At 46.4% G+C, this 25,015-nt stretch overlaps 1 protein-coding gene across 2 annotated transcripts in view; it reads left to right on the top strand.

Moving 5' to 3' along the window:
• LOC106746057 (protein similar) overlaps positions 1 to 25,015 on the top strand; it is a 37,397-nt gene that overhangs the window by 9,037 nt on the left and 3,345 nt on the right. For both annotated transcript variants that reach the window (XM_014622214.1, XM_014622213.1), the window contains exons 2-13: positions 1,047 to 1,234; positions 1,937 to 2,085; positions 2,476 to 2,661; positions 2,786 to 3,024; positions 3,552 to 3,658; positions 5,491 to 5,638; positions 21,109 to 21,622; positions 22,354 to 22,591; positions 22,752 to 23,092; positions 23,169 to 23,407; positions 23,849 to 23,994; positions 24,223 to 24,866. In XM_014622214.1, the coding sequence (XP_014477700.1) occupies positions 1,047 to 1,234; positions 1,937 to 2,085; positions 2,476 to 2,661; positions 2,786 to 3,024; positions 3,552 to 3,658; positions 5,491 to 5,638; positions 21,109 to 21,622; positions 22,354 to 22,591; positions 22,752 to 23,092; positions 23,169 to 23,407; positions 23,849 to 23,994; positions 24,223 to 24,866 (3,139 nt within the window). The remainder of the gene's footprint in view (positions 1 to 1,046; positions 1,235 to 1,936; positions 2,086 to 2,475; positions 2,662 to 2,785; positions 3,025 to 3,551; positions 3,659 to 5,490; positions 5,639 to 21,108; positions 21,623 to 22,353; positions 22,592 to 22,751; positions 23,093 to 23,168; positions 23,408 to 23,848; positions 23,995 to 24,222; positions 24,867 to 25,015) is intronic.

The raw sequence follows: 25,015 nt of genomic DNA, 5'->3' as shown, positions 1-25,015 counted from the left end.
CGCGCACTGCTTTTTTCTCTTCCCTTTTTTTCGTCTTTCCGCTCCTGCCGGGGATTGCGTCAACTGTTCTCCGGCGGAATTGTCCCCCTTTCTCCTCCATCAAGGTGCACGTAGTTTGTGTCAGACATTCGGTCGGATTAGTCGATCGGTTCGGCTCTTACTGATTCGAGGCGATAGTGACGTCAGGAGGGTGTGGGAGGGAAGGCGCGACCAGATCGACTTAAAAAGAAGTACCGTTCAAAGGTCGGCTCGCCGATAACGGCTTATTCGCGATAACGTTGACGTTTTCCGTCGAGGGCGACCGAAAAAAGATACACCTTTCGAGCCGGTGGTTGCATTCAACGACGATAACACTGTCGTTGAGCGACCATCGAGTGCACTTTCGTTGGTTTTGTGTTTTGAGAATCGTCGACAGTTCAATATATTTCATTTGCAGGAACGATTCTTTCAACGGAAAAAATCTGATGAAATTGAGTCCGATATTTATGTAATGAATGCTTGCAGGTCTGGTTGTATGAGATTTAATCTCTCTCACCTTCAAATTTGACAAATTACTCATGATAATTGCTCCAATCGTCATGCGTGCATCCGCGCTCGCTACTGAGCAACGTTACATTTTTAGATCGAGCCGCGCCCAAATTATACGCACCGTGGTGCGTGATTAGCGGGTTTTTTGCGTAATCGATGGTGTAACGTCGTGACAGGTTGGCAACAGCAGCCTTCAACGAACCGAGAATATTTATCATAGCGATAGTGCATGTCCGACGTGACACTTGTCGTTCACGAGATATTTCAGGGCGTTTATTTGCTAAAAGAAGTCTAAGCAGTAGATAGTCGGAGAATTCCCTCGACCACACGTGTGAATCATTCGGAAAAGTAGATTTCTAAGGAGGGATATATATGTGACACACACATACATATGCACGCAAAATCATTTCTCGCCCAGTTTTCCAGGACGGAATTCACGAGCGCATTTTATCTTATTTCACCAACACTGAACGTGCCCGAGTTCGAGGGTCTTGACGAGACTTTTCTTATTGTTGCAGGAGTAATGAGAAGAGGAAGGAGAGATCTCGCGATGCAGCACGTTCCAGACGCAGCAGAGAGACCGACATTTTCACGGAGCTTGCAGCCGCCCTTCCTGTCAAACCGGAACAGGCAATGCACTTAGATAAAGCCAGTGTCATGAGATTGGCGATCGCCTACCTCAAAGTCCGCGCTGTTGTTAATTCCAGTGAGTATTTTTGACCTTTTCCAACTTTTTTTTCATTTCAAGTCTCACTCATTTTTTATATAATCTATCTGATAATAATATCTGTTACTAACTTCTACGACATACAAACAGTTCTTACAAACATAATTTGTAAATATGTTTTACTGTTTTTTTTTTTAAATCGCTCGAATTTTCCTGGTTATTTATCTATATATCTATATAATAAAGAAAAAATATAAATATTTATAAAATATTATAAATACTATAAAGAAATATACTTTGCTTTACCTTCAATAAATATAAAAACAATTCAGAATCAGATATTGTCAGATATCGTTGAATGAGTGATTTTTTTTCTTTTTTAATCTTTGTACATTTTTGTAGACAATTTAGATAAGACTATATCAACATTATAACACTCTAATGGAAACGTTGTCCAATCACAGTTTCTTTATCGCTTTACACTTATTTCAAACTACTTGTTACGGATTGAAATTAAATGTTTAAAGTTAGTGCGTGTGAAATATATAGAATGTTACTTAACTGGCGCTCACTAATTACAAATTGTCGTTATTCTTTATTATAAACTAAGTCAAATAATTCTGAATCAATTTTCTCTGCGATGCTTAGTAAAATATACGATTGTTAAACAAGATTGAATTGTTCAATATTTAGTTTAATAAAACCATCACGATGGCTAAATTGTCCGATTGTTAACATAAGTTCCAGCTTCGATGGCGAAGTCCGAGTCGTCCACGGAAATGGACGAGCTGTTTCCGAAAGCCCTCAACGGTTTTATGTTAGTACTGTCCAGTGATGGCAATATGGTCTACCTGTCGGAGAACGTCAGCGATTATCTCGGAGTGTCACAAGTACGTTCGACGAAACCAAACACTGGCTATTATTGTCCGACAAAGACTAGACTGCGATAAAGTTTAATTATTTTTTAAATTGCCTTTAATATATCTTATCTCTTAAAACAATGACCCTTTATCTGTAATTTTTACAAGAATAACTCGCTTATGCGACTGTGTAAAGCGAGTTTGCATAAAATAGTCAAATCTTTCAATATATAGAAAAGTGTTGGCCAAATATTTGAATTAAACGTACGTTATTATCGAGAATATAAGTGAACATTTATAATTGAAAGCCTTGTATTTTTTTTATTTCCACTCTCAGATGAATAGAATGAAACGGGCTGCGAAATAAAATGAGACGATAAATTTATGTATTTGCGTTTTGCGCTTTGTGTGTGTTTTCAGATGGACATGATGGGTCAGAGTGTCTACGAATACAGCCATCCCTGCGACCATGACGAGTTGCGCGAGTGCCTCTCGTCGAAACCGTCGGAGAAGAGCGAGAAACGTGCCTGCAGTTTCTTCTTGCGGCTCAAGTGCACCCTTACAAGTAAGGGCAGGAAAGTCAACTTGAAGAGCGCGTCTTATAAGGTTTGTACAAATATCTAGTCGTAAATACTGCCTTTTGCGACATGACATTCCACGGGATTTAAGAGTTAATTTGTGTAAAACTACATTTAAAGTGTGTAGTCCACATTTTAAAATGTTCACGCAGGTAATACACTGCACTGGCAAATTGACCAATATCCGCGATTCGAACTCGAACTGCGTAGAGGTCGATAATGAGGAGCGAGGGAAGGAGGACGAGTCCGCAGAAATCGACAACACAAATATTTCTCTAGTGCTCGTGGGTAGTCCTATACCTCACCCCAGCAACATCGAAATACCCCTGGGACGCCATACGTTCTTGTCGAAGCACAGCCTCAGCATGAAGTTCACTTACGCCGACGAAAAGTAAGTGGGAACGCTTTCATCCATCGCCTTGTGTTTTTTCTCTCTCTTTTCTTTTCCTCTCTCTCTTCGATTAACTCTCTTTTGACGCGACTTTATACAGTATTTCTTCGTTCCCAGCGACACAACTTTAGATTATTTTCTTGCAACGCGGTCAATCGTCGCTCTATTCTCTCTCTCTCTCTCTCTCTCTCTCTCTCTCTCATCGCGGGCCGATGCAGAAATTTAATTTTCTACTGCGATCAATTGGTCGATCAATTGATTATCCCACGCGACATAATATTAGCGCCTGAGATTTAAAAAGATTGATTAAACGTTTTATCGGTTTTATCGTTATTTTTCAATAAATAATCATGCGTATTATCGCGCACGTGACTTGAAAGACGATTTCCTTTTTGACGCATTGCATTATAAATACACGTGTTATATTTTGAAAACGATGAAAATAAACGCTTTTATTGAAAGTTTTACGTATTACTATATACGTGTATATTGTAACGACAAAAACACTTTACTCTTGTCGCGATCAGATTGGCCGAGTACCTGGGCTGGAACAGCGAGGAGCTGATGGGACGGTCAGTCTTCGAGTTCTATCACGCGCTTGATAATTTTGCACTGGACAAGTGTTTCAAGTGCCGTAAGTATATAATTGATTTATATAATTTATATTCATGATATATTCAATAATTCTCTCATATTTCCGCAATAATATACACCTACGCTGTTGGAATTTCCAAAAATATCGCTTGCGTATTGCAAAAATCGCGTGTCCCGAAGTGGGACGTTAATAATCGAGTGAAAAACGATTTAGGTGGAAAAAACATTATTCGCACTGTTGTATGCCCCGACGATCCTTTCCAAGATATTACACAATGTGCGCGTAACACGGAAGCAGGTTGTAACCGATCGATCGTGGTAGTAACCGTTAAAGCAAAATGGTATAAAGGCGTAGGGGTCGACCTAGGTGAACGACATGACCGGGCGAAAAGGTTTCAAGGACGATCGTATCTCTTATCACGACCCGATGAGAAGACCTTTTTTTACGGGCTACCACAACGAGCGCATAACGTTATCGAGGACCACTTATGCATCTGCGTCTCGCACTGGTATTTACCAATATTTAGGAGTATTTAGAATGTAACCGCGATCGTACCGTGACGTTGGCGCCTTTATCGCAGTTTTGGTAATTGACTCGTTAAACGGCGGTTAAATGGTAGAAAACGAAATATGGCGATGGAGCACGAGACCGCGAAAAAATGTATGCGACGTTCTACCATATTGACATTATCATCGATGGAGATTAGCCTTAATAATATGTATATCAGTGTATCGCGAGATACATCATGTTGCAATTGTCGCGGCTATCGTTGGATAATAAAATCAGTGAATAACTTTTATCTGACGTTAAATCGTCAAAACACGTAATATCAAAAGTTCAAAAGCCACTTCTCCAAAAAAAAAAAACACTTTTTAAAAAAAGCATTTGGTACTTGTGATTAACAATTTTTCGCATAGTGAGATAATTATAATTAATTAATAATTATTAATCAGAAAAACTACTTTTACAATAAGTACCACTATAATGTCAGTGTAATAACAGCTTTATATGCACGTTACTATATATTGTTATTGTTACATTTTTGTTAGAGCAATAAAAAAATGTAATCAGCGCCGATCGGACTAAAAGATGATTTGAAAGCTCAAGGAGTTTCACGTGTTGAGTATCCGCGACATCAACGATCCTTCCTTTTGACGTCAATCTCAGCTTTCCGAGCCGAATCAGCTCAGCACTAATCCCGCCTCGGTTACGTTTTACGCGCGAGGGGATATATATATATATATATATATATATGTCCCAACCCCTGGCTAAGAACGAGAGATAATGCGTATCCCGAACGAGCTGCTTCTGAAATCTACGCGAAGTAATCTTACGATGCTGACGGAAATGGCAATCGAAACCGCAATAAAATGTTTGATCTCTCCTTTCGTGGCCCTCAGCCTCTTTGCGGAATTCGATTATACTTTTGTAGCGCGACAAAATCCGCGTCGATTCCGCAGACAGTGCAATTTTTACGTCCCATTGTTCCATTTTCTCGCACATGTTCACACCGGTGGACAAAAATTCTTATCAATGTTTTGTTGATTAAACGATAAATTTTCGAGCGCGCAGGATATGTCGCTTTTACGATCGAAGGGAGAAACGGATATTACGACGATAGTCGCGTTTCGCGAGTAAGTATGCTTAGCCCGTTGATTCTTTTCTCACTCGTCATCACAGTTCATCCGAGACCCTCGGATCGAAGGTTTCCCCCCCTCCGTTGATCGCGTTTGCAATCCCGCACCGCATCTTTCATCAGCCGAAAGGTGTGCGCGCGCGCCATGTGTGTGCCCGGAGTCCTGGGGCGACCGCGCTCTCTCGTCCACTTGTCACTCGCACTCACTTACTCACGTTTCTCTCCACTGTTGCAGTATTCAGCAAGGGCCAGTGCGAGACCGTGGCGTACAGATTCCTCGGTAAAAAGGGCGGCTACGCCTGGGTCATCACTCAAGCCACCCTCATCCACTGCTCCAAACAACAAAAACCGATCTCCGTCGTATGCGTCAACTACATCCTAAGGTAGGACTCGTCACCACTTGCTCATCTTGTCGCTTTTCTCTTCCGCATGCGGTATTTGGTGTCTTCTTCTTGTTCGGAGTACCTTCAGCCACGCTTCTCGAATCGAAATTTCAATGCTACCTTGTCGCTCTTAAAGATAGTTGTCTAATAATCTAATTAGGCAATAGTTTGTGCCTACTTAGATAGTCTATAGATAATAAAAACCTACTTTGACGATATTCACACTTACTAACTTCTCTCTTGAACCTTTAATTCCACCGATTTAATTTGAGTGCCACTTCGAAACAATCTATTTCGACGCCAACAGCGAAAATGTAAATTTAAAATATTTTTATTAAGATAATGTAAGAGTGAATTGTATTATTAGAATCAAAATTGAAAGTTCACTTTGCTATTTCAGTTCCTACTGTGGAATTAAAGGTTCAACATAGGGTCAAAATTTCGACTCGGGTTTCGTCGAAGATACGAGCGTTTCGCGATACTCGATCGAGATCAGATCGACGTCCAGTTTATCGCGTTATCATCGAATGGCGATAGGCAGTGCTTTCTCTCGCGCAAAACAAAGCCAAAGGAATCGGCCTATAGCACAAGCGAATTCCGCGATTGTTTCCTCCTTTCGCGAATTCGGTTCCCGAGCTTCGCAACGACACTGTGAGATTGCATCATATATACAGCCGTGCGAAGTTCGCGCGGTGTTCGATCGCGAATATCCCCGGATGTAACATTAGTTCCGCGATGCTGTCGCGGAAAATTAATTTCACAATCACAATTATCGCGTCCTTCATCGCTCCGTTAATTCGAATCCCCTGTGTAATTATGAAATTGCACGGCAAGTTCGCGCTGATGTATCAATCACAATTAGTTGCGCGTGCAATTATCGATTTCATTTTTCCGCAGGCGAAAAGGACGCTTTGAAGTGCCGCCGAATAATTGATTTCACTCTCCTCGTCTCGTCCTGCGTTCTCTCAACGACAAAAATCGTGCTTTCCCTTTTATTTTCTCGTTATTATCGTGTCGCAATAAAATACAGACGATTATGTAAGGTAATAATGTGACATAACAGCATCGTAATGATGTGGTCATGCGTGTAAACGGCAGTGCTACTCGTCGATGATATTTAATAATATAATGATAATATCATTTATCTTTGCTGGTTGAGACTTATAAATTAGAGTGGAATAAAATCAACTTTATCGTGCTCTAGAATAAATCCTGTGAGCGCAACAATTAAAATCAATACGTGATGAAGAATTTGCGCATATTTATTCATAATAAAGCGAATTATCGCGGGAATAATTCCGAAAAAGAATCCCTTTTAATTCACGCTGGCCGATTCGTTCCGATAGACGACGTTTCGCGGACAAATATCAAGGCTGGTCGACTTGGCGTTTATCCGATTAAACCGATTATACGCGAATTATTTCCTGCTACTATTACGAACACGCCACTTCCGACAAAGGCTGCGAGGGAGTAGTCACGCAAGGTAAGTGCTCTCTTGATTTCTCTCTTGGCGCAGATTCAACCCTCGTTTGATCTTGCGCGCCACGAATTACGCTAATCATGCTTAACACGCTCCATTACGTAAATGACGCGTGTTTACGAAGTATTTCGATTTAACCGTTTGATCGCGCCAGTCTCGTTACATCGAGTTGACTCAACGCACCGTCGACTCAATCGAGGAAAACTGACCTCTTTTTTTCGGCGAATTATTATTAACACAAAGCTTTTCTCAGCTTCCACATTTCTCGCTCTCGTTATAGCGAACTTTGAATCTTCCATTTCCCGCGTCTTTGCACCTTATCTCGGACGCTGCGCCATTCGAGGGTTAATCTCGCGTGTTATCGCGCGAGGAGACAGTCGCGCGGAACCCCCGTCTTTATCTGCTTCTTTCCTTCTCGCTCTGTCTTTCTCATCTTCGGGTACGCGGGCTATCTCCTCGCCTATTCACGCTTTCTCTCAGTCGAAGGTACTCCGAATAAACGCCGCCGAGCTTTTACGAGTCGAGCCGGATTGGCTCTCGGATTATTACACGCGTCTCCTTCGTATCGTAGCTGTATTTCCGGAAACTGCGAATTATCCTTAAGCAGCGGGCTCGCGATTCGACCCCCTGCACAAGTGCTCCTCCGCGCGAGGAGGGAGCGCGACCACCAAAATCTCCGTTCTCTCGCGTCGAGAAACGACGACGGAGAGAGAAAATAAGAAGAGAGAGAAAGGAGGACGGAAGAAAGAAAACAATTTTGTTTCGTCGGCATTTCGCTTCCCCAAAAAGATCATGGGTAGAGGAAAGGAGAGGAAGAGGGGAGGGGCATTAAACCCCCCGCGAACTCGTCACACGACGGTGCGCGTCCGCAGACTCTCGCTATCGGAGAACAAATAAAACCACCCCCGCGCGTCGCGAACGTTATCTTCCCCCGGGGGCAGCCACGCGGTGGCGTTGCCCTGGATCGGTGCGTAACGCGCGCTGAAATTTCCCCGGGAAGTCGACTCATCCCTAGGAAAAGAAACGAGGCGAACCCGCCGGTCCATATAAAACATCCCTCCTCCCCTCTCGCTGTCTTTTTCCATCCCTGTATCGCCTCCGGGCGGCGGCCTTTGGCGCCGATGGCTGGCTAGAACCTGGTTGGCAGATTCCGCCCGGTGTTATCCCCCAGTCGTCTCTGGACTCATACCGTTCACCTCCTCGATGTTCTTTCCCACTCTCCTCGTCGCCCCACCCTTTTCCGTCCCCTCCTGCTGTTTCCTGATTTGTTTTCCAGCTCTCGGTTTCCTCGGAGAAGACGCGCGACTTCCCTCTCACACAGTCCTCTGGCTCTATTATCGGACTAGTGTCGCACTTAAGAATTCTAACGCGAAAAACGAAATTTGTCTTATTTAGAAGCGCATGGAGAAAACAATTTGATTGGTGTAACTAAATTTGCCGTTGCCTGGGGACCAGGTGAAAACTCAATTGTAGGAACAGAGAGATTCCCCGTAAAATTCCTACTTACGCAATTGTTTTCAGTTGTTTCAACCGAGTTTTAATGCAGCTGAATGTTCATACGAATATACTCAGTCGCAATAACAAATATATAATTTCTTGTCACTTAGTTTTCATTTTGTCCCTATTTAGTAGCGGGGGAACTTCTTTCGGTGTGCATAATCAACGTATAAATTTTATATGATTTGCTGAATAGCTTGTTATTTGTACACAGAGAAAAGTATTTTTTTGGGATTAGTAAATTTGTTTTAATTGGTACAAATTTGTCTTTTGGAAACAGAGCAAACAAACGAATGTTTCATTCAACAAAATTGTTTGGTTTTTCAAACAATAAATATCTTTACGTCAAATAGCATATTTTTTTGTATTTTCCAAATATTACAATAGTTGTCATAAACAAATAATTATTTAAAAGAAATAACACTACGTCCGAAAAATATTAGAAAATTTCTTTGTTTCAGCGAAACAATATTTAATATATAATGAAATAATGTTTTTTGTATAGAATATCAAATATTATTTCCTCTAAATACCATTTTTTTTAAATCAAAAATCATGATTTGTTCTAGTGAAACAACAACATTTTCATACAAACAAAATGATATCTGGTATTAAATTATGTTGTTTATATTAAACGAGCTCAAATTAAACACGTATATACTAAATCCAAAGAAATCCTTTTCTCCGTGTAGAATCACTGCCTGTCAATCTAGCTTCCTTTCTACCAAAGAATCTTTCTCTTCTGGCTTGAAAAGGGGAGCGCAACGTTCTTGCGTTGAATTTTCGAAGAGCGCATCAACAGCGCGAGTTATATAATTTTGCCGTAAAATTGACACAAGGTGGAGGGCTAGCTAAGACGTTCCGTTAAGCCAACGACGACGACGACGACGAGAGAACTCGGCAGCGCGCGCTTCTCGCCTCCGAGGCGGCGCTTGCGCGAGCTCCTGTTTCGCGTCGCGCCGCGGACGCTGCTCTCTCCGCCGCGTCGATATTCGCGTGCGCACTTCAGCCGCGGTACCCGTCGTCGCATCCGCCGACCTCGTTGTTAGCTAGTCGAACGAAAGCGAGAGTCGCACGGCTACGAGAAGCGAAAGTGGTTCGTCGCGCAAGCTCAGTCGGTCGCGGCCGAGAAGCCGGAGGAAGCCGCGTGCAATACGCGCGCGACGCCCGGGAGGGTGGCCGGTATCATTGTAAGTAGGATCTGGAGGAATCCGATGGTTGATGAAGAAAGCGTAGGAGAGGAGGGAGGGAGGATATTATCGCAAAAGTTGTTCGAAATCGAGCAGCTACGACGATTTATTCTGCCTTAATATTCCATTGTCTGATCGAACGATTTGCCGACGTTCTCTCCTCTAGCGTGCACTTTGAATCGCGACGGGAAGAGTTTTGCTCAGCCAAAATCGCAAATCGAGTCGACATTCCAAGCGACATCAGCGCGAAGAGAACGCAGGGTGAGAGACTGAATGCGATTTCTCGTCTAACGCGTACGTGTCGCATATAATGAGCGACCGCGAAACGAGATATCTTCCGCTCTTCGTACGCTGGTATCGGACCGGCTCTTCCACGAAGGGTCTCGACGGAGTTCGCCTTTGAAAGCCAGTACGCGTGAAACCGCATCTTCCCGTCCGACGGAGGCTGGCTGTGTTGCGTTTTGTTGCGTCGTGTCGTGTCGCGTTGCTCAATTTGCGCGAGCTTTATATTGCACCGATTACACAATCAGTGTTACTCCGATATACAGCTCGATTACGTCGTGAAACGACGGAAGAATCTCGCCGTGTGATTCCGTCGCTTGAAAGGCACAAGGAGGGAAAGAAAAGCTTTCACTTTCGCCTCGCGGCCTTGAATGGCCATTATTCTGTCTTTGAAATATTGTTATCGCGCGACGAGTGTCCGGGTATCTCTCATCTTGTGACAAAGTTTTACACATAGATTGTCGCGCATCTTAATTCCGCCGTGCATATAGAATATTTTTATAGGAATGAAATATCGATAAGGCGGCGCCGAGAACTGCTGCTTGCTTCATGTCTTGGTGTTTTTCTTCGCGATAGGCTATCAATGATGTACGATAAAAAATTATACCGCGGAATTATGTGTGTGTCGAGTGGAAATAAAAGTGGGGGAGGGGAGGCATTTTCAGATCGCTGAAAGTAGAAATACGTACTTTCCGCCTCTTATCGCGCGCACGAGAGGAACAGGTGAACTCGATCGCCGAGCCTGAACGAAGACTTCAAATGCGCCTCACCTGTTTATCGCGAGCTCGAAGCTTCTGCGTGAAGCCACGTGGTTTAGTTATCGCCACGTCGGGATGTCGAGGCGATAACTTTTTTTAACGGCAATTAACTACATACTCTCGGCGAATTGATGAACGCTTTTTCACAAGCACGCGTGATCGAGAGAGAAAGAGAGAACAAGAGGATTTGCTTTCGAGTTGCTTGGAGTGGACGTCTCGCGAATACGTAGCGGCCACGTGCACTCTTCTCTCTCTCTCTCTCTCAAAATAATTCACGTCCTTAACGTCGGCGCGTTGTGGCTGCAACACGCTTTTGATCTCGACCTGATTACGCGACCTCGCAAGTCGATCGTGTCCCGTTTTGCTGCTCCCCGCTATCGACAGCTAATCGTGATCCCGTCCCGTTGCGTTCCGCGCCACTCGTTAATCGTTCAGTCGACAGTACTTGCACAGTACACCATCCACGTAGCGGAGAAGGATATATCAGTGTTAACACTTGAAAAGTATCTCTCCTTTTGCGTATTATTACGCCTATTTGTTTAACCAAATATTCGTTTGTTTGCCTTATTCCGAGAAACAAGTTTGTCCCAATTAAACCTTATCAAATCCGAAGAAAATTTTCTTTTCCTATGTTACTCATGTCCCAAAAAAAAAACGATTTTGCGATTTCTTTCCCACTCTGTTCCTGTCGATACGCAAAACTACACGCCCTTTGCGTCAACTCTTGACCCGGTCCTCGCTATTGATTTTCTGGTTAATAATACGAATGATACGAATTTGTCGTCAAGCGTGTATACACGTCCATGTCGCGGTTGTTCAGCCGAATTATTCTTGGCCGACGCTTTTATCAGTCCGCGACGCATCGGGATGCGTTGACCGAGCGCGGAGACTCGGAAGACCTTGAGAGCTTAACCAGATCGATTGCATAAGGGATCGCTTTTGAATACGACGACGAGGACGACGACGATAGGCGGCCAAATCGATTCGAAACGGCTTGCGTATCGATCGATACCTATCGAGCGTTCGCGCCCGTCGCTCTCGTATTTCCCTCGCGTGCGCAACAATCGGAGAACTCGAGGAATTGAATGATATATGAATCTTAGGATCTAAAAGGCAATGAGACGCGACCTTGAGCAGAATACGAAGAGCCGTCCTGATCGTCGTTGATCGCCGACGATCAGGAGCAACGCGCGTGTTGTTCGATCCGCACTGCTCCGACGCGCTCAATTAAAAAATCGTCACGAGTTCGAGAGTGAGACGGCGCCGTATATTTTTAAATTCGCTCACCGCCATAAAGGTTTTTTCCATCGGTTCTCCGCTCTGGTGATCGCGCGATTGTCCTGAGATATATGAGCGCAGGTGAAGCGAATAGTTACGAGAGATACTCGCGTATAACGGGGGGAGGTGGGAGACGTGTAACGGGAGAAGGAAGTGGCGAAAATTTCGCACGACCGAAATTAGCGGCACCATCGAGCGTGTAACCGAAGATCGGAAGCAAAGACGGGACACGTTTTTCCGTCTGAAAAGTCTATTTATCGATTTGCGTAATCCCTTTTCCCACTCAACAGTCCATTGGTGTGTGCGTAATCGCGAGTGCACGTACGCGCTAACATTCAACGTCCCCAATTAGGAAGTCATGATTTTCGATAACCAACTCGGCTGACGTTTACATATGCAAAATCGCGACACCAACCGTTGAATATTTATATTCCCGATATGTGAGTACACGGGTACAAGGTGGCCTCCCAGATACTACGGCAGTATTCGATTGCCAACTTAGTTCCTTCAGTTTTCATCATAAAAATAACGAACAGGCTTACGTTTGTCAACTTTCGCGATGGATGGCGGAAAAGAAGAAGAATTCCGGAGAATGAAATTCGCATGATGTTAGCATGATTAATTCCAACTTTTCTCTCACACCTTCTGGGAAGATGTGAGATTGAACCACGAGATCCACTCTCATACACTTCGCAAACCAGTCGGCTGGAGCGTAACGTAGCCGACTAGGCGGATAACGCGAAACTCGCACGCTCCGGCGACTTCCGCGATGCCGCGATTTGCAAATCGTATACTTGAATGACAAGAGTGAGTGGGAGAGAGAGAGAGAGAGAGAGTGAGAGAACGCAACGCAGACGCTCGCGCCGCCAGTGCGGCAAGTGCATCGCCGCGGCTGCAACCGCGGCGACAGAACTTGGCAGTGCTTTTCAGTTCGTTGCCGCGGTCGAGAGGTTCGTGTCGGGCTGATAAAAGTTCGAACGCGTGCGCGTGCGATCGCCGTCATGTGACAGGAGAAGATTCGAGCGAGATTCTCCGCTCCGCAGATCCGGAAAAGAAATGGATCGGTCAATTCAGCGAAATCTACGCCATTGAAATCCGAATCGTCCTCGTTATCCCGACGGTTTTGCTATAATATCCAAGTTTATTAGGTAAAATCATTGATTTCAAGAGGAGGAGTGCACGGAAAAAAGACTCCGGTTGCTGCAACCGAATAGGAAATGTTGTATCCAGATGAAAACTCGATGATAAGAAGCGAGAATTCCGCGACGAGAAATGATTACCTCTGATTACTACGGCTGAGAACATTCGTGTGAACATTCGGCTACATTAAAACTCGATTGGGACAATTGAGAGCAATTGGGATTGAGTAGAGAGAAACTTACTGCAGGAATCTTTTTCTGTTCGTATAACCGAGTTTTCGTCCGGTCCCTGAGCAACGGAAAATTCAGTTACACTAACCGAGTTGTTTTTCTCTATGTAGCTCTAAGAGAGTGTAGATGTAGATTTAATTGTGTAGGGACAAAAGGTTGCTGAATCAATAGAATTGGTTACAAGGTTGCACCGTAATTGGAGTAATCTTCTTGATTTTCAATAGCAGTGTTATCGAAAATAACGCATCATATATTGTTTCAACGGCTCACGTATCATTTCCGATGATACCGCTATTGAATCGGCAAGATTTACTCCAATTGCGGCGTTGTTGACGCGGTTCTATTGATACAACGGCACTCCTTTCTCCACATAGATTTGCAAAACGGCAAATCCCTTTCCATGCAAACGATGGAACGCCTTCGAAGAGTCGAGCTTCTGTAGAGCCGAACATGCTCGTGTGTTCGTCGAATATCCCAAGCCGCTCCGTCGTAGACTCATAGAGATCCCAAAGTCCATGAAGATCCAAAGGCCAAGGAGTACCGCTTTCGCGAGTTCTCGAAACCGCGACGAGTCAACGCACGAGATCAATCAATGAAGAAGTCCGGACATCCGAGAAAATTACGCGCTGCTGATCGCCTGCGTGGAGCTTCGCCTCTCGGTCCGACTGTCCAGTTCGTCGGGGTGCGCAAAACTTGCGCGGCGTTCGCGTCCACGTGTCCAGCAGGACATCACGGCGTGTCGCGTCGTGCCTTCGATCGGCGTGATCGCGCGTCTCGTCGTCGTAGTCGATTTAATAACAGAACCCGACCCTCGTGACTCGACTCTTGGCCGAATTCCATTTCGCGCTCACGCGCTGGCAGCCCGTCCGCGAATTCCGCGTGCCGGTCTCGATTGCGCAATCGCGCGCCTCGCGCGAGGATACTCACCTGCGGATACTCCGATCCGCCTCTCTCTCTCAGTCCACCACCTCCTCCTGTCCGCCGCGCACACCATCATCCTCTGTCCGGGGAGCCCGCTGGAACACACGCGGATTCCATCGGTTTTCGCGGATCCCCCGCGGTTCTTTGCACCTCGCTGTCCTAAAGTTAGACTCAACGACTAATAATAACGGGCGAATTATCGCCGTTTCGCGGCCGGATAGCGCGCGCGTCGCCGCGAGCCTGCGTTTGTGTATAATAAAAATCGCACGGCGCGACGTTTACGAGCATACGTTCGGCCGGGACGGTGATAGAAACCGATAATAATAAATCCTCCTACACGTTAATGAGCGGAAATCAATTAAGAATTCGTCCGTTCGCTCTTTTGTTTCGAACAGTTCGCAGCAAATGTCTCGAGCGGGTTGTCGCTGTCTCGCGCGGCTCCTTTTGATCCTCCAGGTGAGAGAGGGAGGGAGACGTGTGACGTTCACGTGTTACTTGTCTCTCGCGGATTTATACGACGATACGACGGAAGAATCGCGAGTGTCGGCGGGAATTATTATTTACAATCTTCGTGGTGGGAAAACACATCGCGATGAGCTCGCGGGACTAAGTGAGAGATAGTCTTTAGCTGCGATATAACAGTCGAGCGGATCGTCGAGAGAAAGTGTGAATGCGAGACGAAAGAAAGAAAGAGAGAAAGGGAGAGAAAACAAAAAAGAAGAGACATCCACGTGAAAAAAAAAATATTACAATGCGACAATAAATAAATCCACGCCTCGCGGTGCGACATCCGTCTCTCTCTCTCTCTCTCTCTCTCTCTCTGTGTGTGGTGAGTGAAATCACGCTGTCTATCGAGCGATTCTCGGCATGGTGCGCGCTCGTTATCAAGGCTCACAACGCCGTTACATAAGCGCTGACAACAGCGACGACGGCAGTGGCGAAGCCTAGAGCGTTCTTCGTAAGATAAGCGGTGCTCACTATATCGTGCTTGACGATAGTCCTTCAGGATATCGCCCGAGATATTCACTCGAAAATATCGATTTCGTGTAGCCTCTTTACGCGGAATGCGAGTGCTTCGTTTTAATATATCCTGTCCGTGCATGTAAGCCGCCAGTGCAACAAGTGCATAAGTCTACAAACGAGTAAACTGCGGGAGAGCGATCGCTCACAGGTTCGCTAACGCGCGTGCTAAATCTTGCGCTGGCAATGGGACGCGTCCAAGAATTAAAAGTGTATACCACCGGATAGCCGTTTGCTCTAGCTATGTCCACGAGAGGTTATGCACACGAGAGAGAGAGAGGATGCACGTAAACAAAACGCTCGTAAACATGTCGTGGATATGTATGTGGGATTATTGTGAGCTCTCGCCTCGCCTCGCAATCGGCGCTAAAAATGCGACTCTGCTTCAATTTCGATGGTTTATTTATCCCCGTGACTCCTTCTCTCTCTCTCTCTCTTTCTCTCTCTCTCTCTCTCTCTCTCTCTCTCTATCGATATAAACGAAAGTTCAATATTCATTCTATTCGTTTCTACGCGATTCAAGAACCATTTTTACAACCTCCGATTAACTAAATCTGATCTCAGCTGATTATTCCATTGGAATTGACTAATCACATCTATCGTTAAGCAGAATTAATAAAAAATAACCAATCACGATTGACACTTAACCGGTAGGTTAAATTAATCGGAGGTTGTGAAACTGGCCCTAAAATTCAAAATTCGTCAATCTGCGCGTTTATTTTGTACGAGTCGGCCGGAGGCTCGAAGTTTCGCCTTTGAATTTATCGTGATCACGTTTAGTACCAAGTACATTTATCATCGAGATGGAAGTTTCATCAAGGAATATCGTATCAACTTAATGTTTGTGTAGGAACTTGATGTTCGTGTTCTCACATATATAATGCGTGCGCGAGAATAAATTCATGAGGAGAGATTTCACCTCACGGCACGCAAGAAACGTAAACAGTAAGATTTTTTTTTCATTTTTTTAAGTGAAATTTCACTCGAAGAACAAAGTGACGACCGAGTCACTCGAAGTCGAATCAATGAAATTATACGAGAGCGATTCCTCCACTCTGACTCGTCGAGTGTTTTCAAAATTGAAGGGTCGATTTGACGTGTATGTGGTCAGTCGTAAACACTTTTTTCGGTGAGTTTCCAAACGTATTTCGTATCCAATAGGAAAATGTATCTCCTGAGAATGGCTAAAAAACAAATTCTCCCATTGGACACGAGATATGTTGCGAAATTTATAAGAAAATGTTAGAATCTTTTTGGCGATTGACTGTATTCCATCACCACACAGGACTAAATTCAATTTGATCGCAATTGAAACGTTCGCTCGTATGGCTCAAAAATCCACCCTGAGCTTGAGTGAAACATTTAAACACGTCGAAATCACCCTGATGGATTTTTTCGAGCGGCGGTATTTTCGTCATCGTTCCGAGCGGAATTTTCATTTGTTCTCAGTGAGATTTCAAATTCCAAGAAATTTTGAGGCCGGTCGCGCCATCGACCTCGAGAGAGCCGGCCAAACCAATTCGGCCGTGCGGATGCACTCGCCGCTGTACCCGCACGATCACAACAAATCGCTCGAGTTTCGCGCACTCCCGCACCTTGGCACTCCCGGCCCGGCCGACCCGGTTGGTCCGATCGGGAGGGAGGATGGATTGAGTTAGGTGCGGGTTACATATGCGCTACGGGTATATCGGGGTTAAAAATAGAGTGACGGCCGACCGACCGACTCCACCAACCGCCGTCGACTCGCTTGTGCAAATGAGCACGTGGGACCGATGGGACCTCTTCGAAACTCGCCCGTCCCCATCGGACTTCCCATTTAACCTCCTTTAACCGATCATATAATAATATTTCATCTTAACGCTTTTAGATTCGTTATCTTGTACACAAAGAAAAATAATTCAAGGAGACATCAAATTTCATGCTGTCCCAGCAAACACATGAATATACAATGTATTTCTTGATTATATTGTCCAATATTTTAAGATTTTTGAAGTCATTTTATAAAGAAAAATTGATATGAACGTATATTCATTTCTTCATAAAAAAAAAAACTTGAAAAATAAACTCCTAAAATATTGAACGGTACTTGAGAAACATCCTATACTCCATTTACTTATTTATTTGTTACAATATCATAGAAAATTTGCTCTCGCTTCGAATTATTTTTCTCTAGTATGCTTAAGATATTTTTTTTGTATGACAGTTATACCAACAATTATTTTTATGGAAAATATTCTTTTTCCGTAGCAACATTTCTTGTTGTGCAATTTTATTCAGATAACAAAGCATGTGGACTTAATGATCTTCTATCCCCTTTTTTTTTTTATCTCTGCGCACTGATCGTTACGCCAATGCATCTTGTCTCAAGGTAGGATCGGCTCAATTACCGTATTACGCCGTGCTTGCTCTTGAGTGCGTTTTACGCCGGTTAATATTGTTCCGGAATTTTCTTTCCGTGCCGTAACACATTCGCTCGCTCGCTCGTTCTTCGATTCAAATGGATTCTCGTCACGAGTGCGCACACGACGAGCGAGTTCGGCGTTCGCGTACGTGATTTGCACGCGTCCACGCACCACTACGCGCACGTAGCGCGTGCGTTTGGGGTCCGCTGGTCAATTTGCGGCAATTACCGAGCTGTTGCGACCGGTTAAAGTCACTTAGCGCTCTCCGCGTAGATCCGTGTGCACACATCCGCGACGAATCCCGCTGCGAATCTTTGACCGCGAGAAAAGACACACGAATAAATCTGCAAAGGAATCAGATCGCACATGTCTCGCACATGTGAATCGATGTGGGAAGTTTCCTGACTTTCGCCAAACTAGCGTCGTATTCTCTATTACTTCTCACCGCTGAGCTATCAATCAACGTTAGGTTCGTTGAGTACATGAATATTGACAGGTCAAAATGTGTGCATTTCGCATTTTCGTATTCCTCTCTGTGTATACTTCCCACGTTATTTCGCGTAATACACTCGTTCGCGATAATCAGCACCCATGTGAAGAAAAAAATCGCGCCCGAGAAAAAGCGAGAAATATTCTAAACTCGCCTCACGAGAGCTAGAAGGGTTAAAAGAGTGCAAACGGGACTTGTTGTGTTGGCTCGATATATTTATACCCGAAGGTTATCTTCGGGGTTAAGGCCGTAAAATCGCTTAAAACTGTGCTCCGTGTGATCGGAGAAATAATGTGGGCGTAATCGACTCAACGTAAGCGAGCTCACAAATATGTGTCACGCCGTAGGCACGGAAGAGAGAGAGACGCATCGAGGACGATTAATCGCGCGATTACGCGTCATTGATATTTTCCGTCGTTCGCCGTTTCCTGCTCTCGAAATTTCATTCACTGAAATTCCATTCGAAAAACAGAGCAACAGCCGAGTCATTTGAATTCAAATGGCTTTTCACTCGTATAGAGTGAATTCTCCACTCTGAGTCGTTGAGCGAAATTTTCATTCAAAATTTAAGAATGAATTCGACTTATCCCACCGTCTCGCGGAAATAAAGTCACTCTGATCGATTGAAACGTTTAATTTAACATGAACAAATAAAATTACATATCTCTCAAGATACACAATCAATGACGGAAAGAGATCAGTAAAAGCCAACGCAGGTAAACAGTGGCGATACGAAAATACTAAAATTTTATCCACTCTGAGCTCGTTATTCTTATGCTCTTCCGGTATTTTCATTGTATCTTAGAATGCATTTTCATTCATTTCAAGTAAGATTTCCCTCTAAGGAATTCACTAGAGAGTAGACGATGCGGGGAAAGGGAGGCCCGGCAAAGTCGCCAAGGTCCATTAAAAGAATCGCCCTATCAATTGATCGCGCACGTCAATGATGAGTCGACTGGCGCGACTTTGCGCACCGGTAATAACGACATTGTTCGCATATGCGGAGCGCCGTGTAACGCGCGTGACGCAAGAGAAAAGAGGCACAACCGACGACGCCCGAGGTGTATAGCAAGGTGTGTCGGTTGTTGATCGAGCGATGGAGTACTTCGGTGCTCAAGAGAAAGAAAGAAAGATTCAAAAGGAAAACTTGAACTTGAAAGAGAGAGAGAGAGAGAGAGAGAGAGAAAGAGAGGAAATCTCAATGTTGTTGAAATCGGAGACGCGACTGCTATTGTCACGGAATACAATGTGGGTTATTCTTGCTCGGGGAATAAAAAATTATGGAACAATTATCCCGTCGCGTTTCATTCCGTGGGATAAAAGTCGAGATACCTTTCGATCGCTAGCCATCGATTTCCCTTCGGAAACAAAGGCGCGGAAAATCAGTCTCAACGCGGAGCAGCGCGTGACGTGCGGAAAAAGCCGTCGACTGGCGAGCCGATTACATAAGCGCGTTCTCGCGATTACGGTGAACTACTGTTGCGAGTCGACGAGAGACCGAGGGAGTGAGAGGGACTGAGAGACATAGGGGAGTGGGAGGGGAAGGGGAGAGAAAGAGATCACGAGATATGTTCTCGCGAGAGCGGGTCAGGACCCGGGCGAACGAAGAGAGAAGGAAAGAGAGGGGGAAAGAGAGTAGAGAGAGAGAGAGAGAGAGAGAGAGATTGCACGAGAGCAACGATGCGCCGCCGTCAGAGCGTACGAAAGTCCGAGTGGATGTTGGATGATCCGGAGTGTGCTCCGGTGCGTGTGCAGTGGTGCGGTCGACTCATTATCAGGCCCGTGCCAGACCAGGTATCGAAGGTTTAGAGATCAGAATTCGGCGTGCCGGCTAATTTCGATCTTGCCTCGTCCGATCGGCTGCGACTTTCCAGTCTTCGATCGGTGATCCTGCGGTCTTTGACACCTGTAGTCCACCTATACAGGTTTCACACATGCGTATCTGCGACTGAGACGGGAATGGCGTGTTCGAGATTACCGCGATATTCTGCGTCATTACAATCGGGGGAACGAGTTTTTTACCCAAGGCGAGCGTGAAATCAGTCGATTCAGAGAACGCGATCGAAGCGGCGCCCTCGGCCTCTTCACGGCCGGCGGACTCCTCCTCTCGGACTTGAAAGCTCCGTCCGGTGCTTTTTTGGAAACTTCCGGAGTTTGTTACGACACAGCTGTGACAGGCCAGACACGCACCGTACGTACGTGGTTGGGTCGCGCGGACACGTGCGCGCACACGTGTGCACGTGTGGTGCCGGTGTTTCGCGGGATAGGAGGAAAGAGAGAGAGAGAGGGGGACAAACGGAGGCGAATATGCCATATCGGAGTTTCTCTTCGATGCCTCATATCGCTTGTGCACGCGTGTGATTCCTTCATGATAAACGTGCGCCGTAGCTTCGTATCGCGTTCTGTCGTAATAATGCCATATCGTCCGATTCTCGTACATTAGATAAGAGTTAACGCATCCGTGCCCCGGCCGATGCACGCGAAAGGAAAATTCTAGCGAGATCTTTCTCTCGCGATTGCGTTACTCGCGGAGAAGGAAATTAGAATTGGTTTCTCAAAGAGAGAGAGAGAGAGAGAGAGAGAGAAGGAAAAGATGGGAAACAACTTTGCAAGTTCCCTGTCGTCGCAGCGATAAATCTCATCGCGTTTTCTCCGGATCGCCCTTTCGATCTCCCGGTGCCGTGGAGTTTCCAATCGACGCGTCCTGGGACGCGAGGTCGCGGAAAGAGAGAAAGAGAGAAGGACACGTTATCCACGCGGTCGCTTGCGATTCTGCTTGCAGTGGGATCGAACACGAGGATGAGGTGTACAGCGAGCGTCAACTGGCCGGACGCGACAGCGCCGACCTGGTGAAATCGGAAGCTTCATTGCCGGCCTTGGTGCCGACCGCTAGCGGACCGCCGGCCCCGACGGGCGACGAAGACGACGACAAGAAGGAAGAGGAGGCAGTCCCAGCGGACGTCGTCAACGTGCCGGAAGAGCCGGCGATCGTGGACGACGACGCGCTGAGGAAGAGCGACCGAGACCGTCCGAGACCGCTCACCGTCACAGCCTCGATCTTCCAACGCTCGTTGAACTGGGACGATTGCGGCAAGGACGAGTCGCGGAAGGTCGACGGTTTCCTGAGGTCGTTCCAGAACGAGAAGGCGTCCGTCGGCGTGCGGACCCTCAAGGAGTCCCCGAAGCAGCCCATCCTTAACGCCACGACCAAGTGGTTGCAAGACAGCAAGTCGGCAGCGGCCGAGCGGCAGGAGGACTGCCGCCCGACGTTCGCGAGCACGCCCTTCATATTCCAGGTAACACCTGACTCATTATTGTTCGTTATTATATTCGGTAAATGCCTGTATCGCAATAAATCGAAACTCAACTCACTCGACTTTGTGTGAATTCAAATTGAATTTTAACTTTTTCCTCAAGTAAATGTTTGTGAGGCTGTCTGATTCGAATCCGATTTGGATTCGACAAGTCGAAACGGCCAATTTGTCGGTCTAGCAAAGATCCGTGCGCACCAGACGAGTGAAAAATAATGGATCGGTTGATTTCGGCGAATCTACAATTAAATCGTTGAATATCCTAAACTGTAGTTTCCATCGGTTTTGGTAGAGGATCGTCTTTGCCGCGCCAATAAACATTGCCGTTTCAATTTGTCACATTTATTTAGATTTGAATCAAATTGCAATGATTTACTGAGGAGAAAATTCAAATTCATTCTGAATTCAAGTTTTCAAATTAATTAGATTTGTTGATTTATTATACCATGAAAAATTTATTACGTGCAATAATTAATTTTAGCAGCTTTGATACTTAATTAACCGTAACATTGAAAATTGATTGTCCGCATGTTAACATGGCTATAGATTTGCCAAGTCGGAGCGGGGATTTCAGCTGCGATAGCAGATATTCTTTTTCCCCGTCTGATCGCAGCCCGATACGGAAGCGAATCGAATTGATATCGTTCTCGGAAATTTTATCGAACCGGATGTCTCAGGGGACTCGTCATGCGAGCACGCGCGATTCTTGATTTCAGGGTAAACCGGCGATCGAGCGCGATTCTTCAGATAGTCCCGGACGCAGAGGACGCCCGCAGGCGGTCACGAGGCACCTGTTCGCGCCGCTCGCGCAACAGTCGCAGCAGGAGCAACAGCAGCAACAATTATCCTGCCGACCGTCGCCACAGACAGCCACAGCGAGCATCTTCGCGCCTCGTACCGAGGACATGAACAAGGGCTTCTTAACTTTCAGCGAAGATCAGCCGGGTCTTACCAGTATGTGCTTTTTATCACGAGAAAAAGAGAGAGAACGATTCTTCAAGACGAATTCTTCAACAGTGTTCAATCGATTATCATTTGGAAGACTAATAATCTCATCGGCGGGAAAAATCGCGTTTTCGTCGAATCATATTGTTTTTCTTTTTTCGCGTTTTAGTGTTGAAGGACGAACCAGAGGATCTGACGCATCTAGCGCCCACGCCTGGCGACGTGTGCGTACCTCTGGAGGACCCGCCTTTCTTATCAGACATGTTGGACGATATCCTCGGCAGTGACAACTACTGCCAACTGCTGAGCCCCAGCGGAGTCCTGGCACCGGAACTGAGATCAACCACGGACCTCGGCGAGTCCCTCAAGGACGCCGACTTGGTGGATATTACCAGGACTAAAGCTGATCGCCTAGCCGACAGTGATCCTTTCATGTACGGCGATTCGCCTGAGAGTCCTTGTGGCATCGACCCAAGCGTCGTGTCGCCGTCCCTCTCCAAATACCGGCAGGTGAGCGACCATGATGATCTACCAGGCATTATCAGCGCGTACACGCTGTATGATCGTACGACGTTCTGTCCTGTAGAGTCCCGAGCGCAGCGTCGACTCACTGGGTAGCCCTACAGGAGGCAGCGGCGGCGACGGCCTCTCCGAGGATGAAATGCTGATGTTGGGCATTAGCGATAGCATAGCGGACGATGAGCTTGCCCTTAGAGCACCCTATATCCCGATGTCCGATCAAGACGAGACGTTGGAACTGCTCATCAGCGACGACATGGTTATGTGGGGCTCGTCGCAGCCCTCCGACAAAGGATCCTCCAAGTGGTAAATGTCATCGCATGGCATACATGAGAACGGAGTTGTCTTCTAATCAGAGTCCTGCAAACTAAGACCCTTCACAGGGCCCCGATTCGTTATCAAACGTAATCTGGCCAGACCTGTGTCCTGGCTTGGAGCGAAGTTATATCCGAGCATGACACAGGGACTGGTTTTTGCCGACAAAATGACTCCAGCCAGACTTTGGTTTGACCCAAACGGATATAGGACCGAGCATAAATGACAATCTGGTAATGCATCGGGTCAGATTAGGGCTCCATCGAGCCTGTTTGTTTTGCAGAGACGTTTCCGAAAAAAACCTTGCCGTGGTACAACATTGCAAAAAAATGTTCTACAAAACTTCTTCAGGTTGAATACACAAACGGGGGTTACTTGGTTTTTCCATGAAAAATGTGCTGTTTTCGTCATCGTCCTTTCCCTTCCCGACAGGCTGGCCGAGGATCGGGAGCAACGCGGATCCGAGTCGAGCCTGGCGCAATTGCTGCGAACCGAGCAAGTGGCGTCACGGCGGTACAACGACTATGGCGGGGGTCTGGTGAACCCTGCGCAGATCTTCGGGCAGATGCCTAAAAAAAGTAAGTGCGCTCAGATCTATTTAATCTCTGTCATCATCATGGCCCGTGTCAACGGTTGTTTTTTGAAATTTGCCTCAGGTAAGATCCGACTGTTGATACGAATCTGTGTCAAGTTCCTTCAGTTCATTCGTTTCGCAAGGTTTACTTGGTGATTTGTTTTCAGCCATTATAACAACGTGAATATAGCATGTTAACGGGCAACGAGAACGGTTTGCCTTGACATTACAGATACAACTTTCGAGTCCGGACGATGGTCCACCGGCCAGGAACGGACCGATCGTCCTAGCAAGCGCATCCATACGCCTTGTGCGGACTCGGAGAGTGAGCACAAGCGTCTCAAATGCGAGAGTTCGCCGTTCGAAAGGCGCGACGTCGTTCTGGCGGTGCGGCCCGACGATGACATTTCGCTGACGCGGCAGCAGCAGCAGCAATTACAGCGGCTGTCAACGACGACCATTCGTAGGAAGCAGACACTCGGCGGCGTCTGTGGCAGCCAGTTGCTGCGCTGTCTGGTCTCACATACCCCAGGCATCACGTCGCCACGCACCTACGACGACCTGGGCGGCGCATCCTCGTCGTCGTCGTCGTTGTCGTCGTCGCCGAGCAGCGAGGCCGGCGGGCTGAATCGCGACACGCCGGAGCGCGTCCGCGCTCTCGACGGCATCATCGACTCCCTCGCTGAATCGGAAGGCGACCGTGGCGGGGGAGGAGGTGGGGGCGGTCGTCGCGGCGACAGCCAAGGCGGTCGCGACGGCGACCACCACCACCATCGCGGCCTCAACGGTTTGGACAACATCGACGCCAATCGGAGGAATCCATCCTGCGGCATCGGCAGCAGCGTACTAATGAATCTCCTGGTTTCCGGCTGCGACGTGAGTGCGGGATACGTTTGCTTGGTGAAGCCGAAGCCGGCGAAGGGCATCGCGAGCGCATGAGGACGTCCCCGATGGGCGTTCGGGACGAGGCGTTTTCGAGGCGATATCCCGCGCGTTCGACTCGGCGGCAGATCGGCCTGAAGGGG

Source organism: Dinoponera quadriceps, unplaced genomic scaffold (assembly GCF_001313825.1).
Source record: "Dinoponera quadriceps isolate SergipeBrazil2010 unplaced genomic scaffold, ASM131382v1 scaffold1782, whole genome shotgun sequence".
NCBI classification, from domain to species: Eukaryota; Metazoa; Arthropoda; class Insecta; order Hymenoptera; family Formicidae; genus Dinoponera; species Dinoponera quadriceps.
The sequence above is the reverse complement of the archived record's forward strand: the minus strand, read 5'-3'. Positions and strand labels throughout refer to the sequence as shown.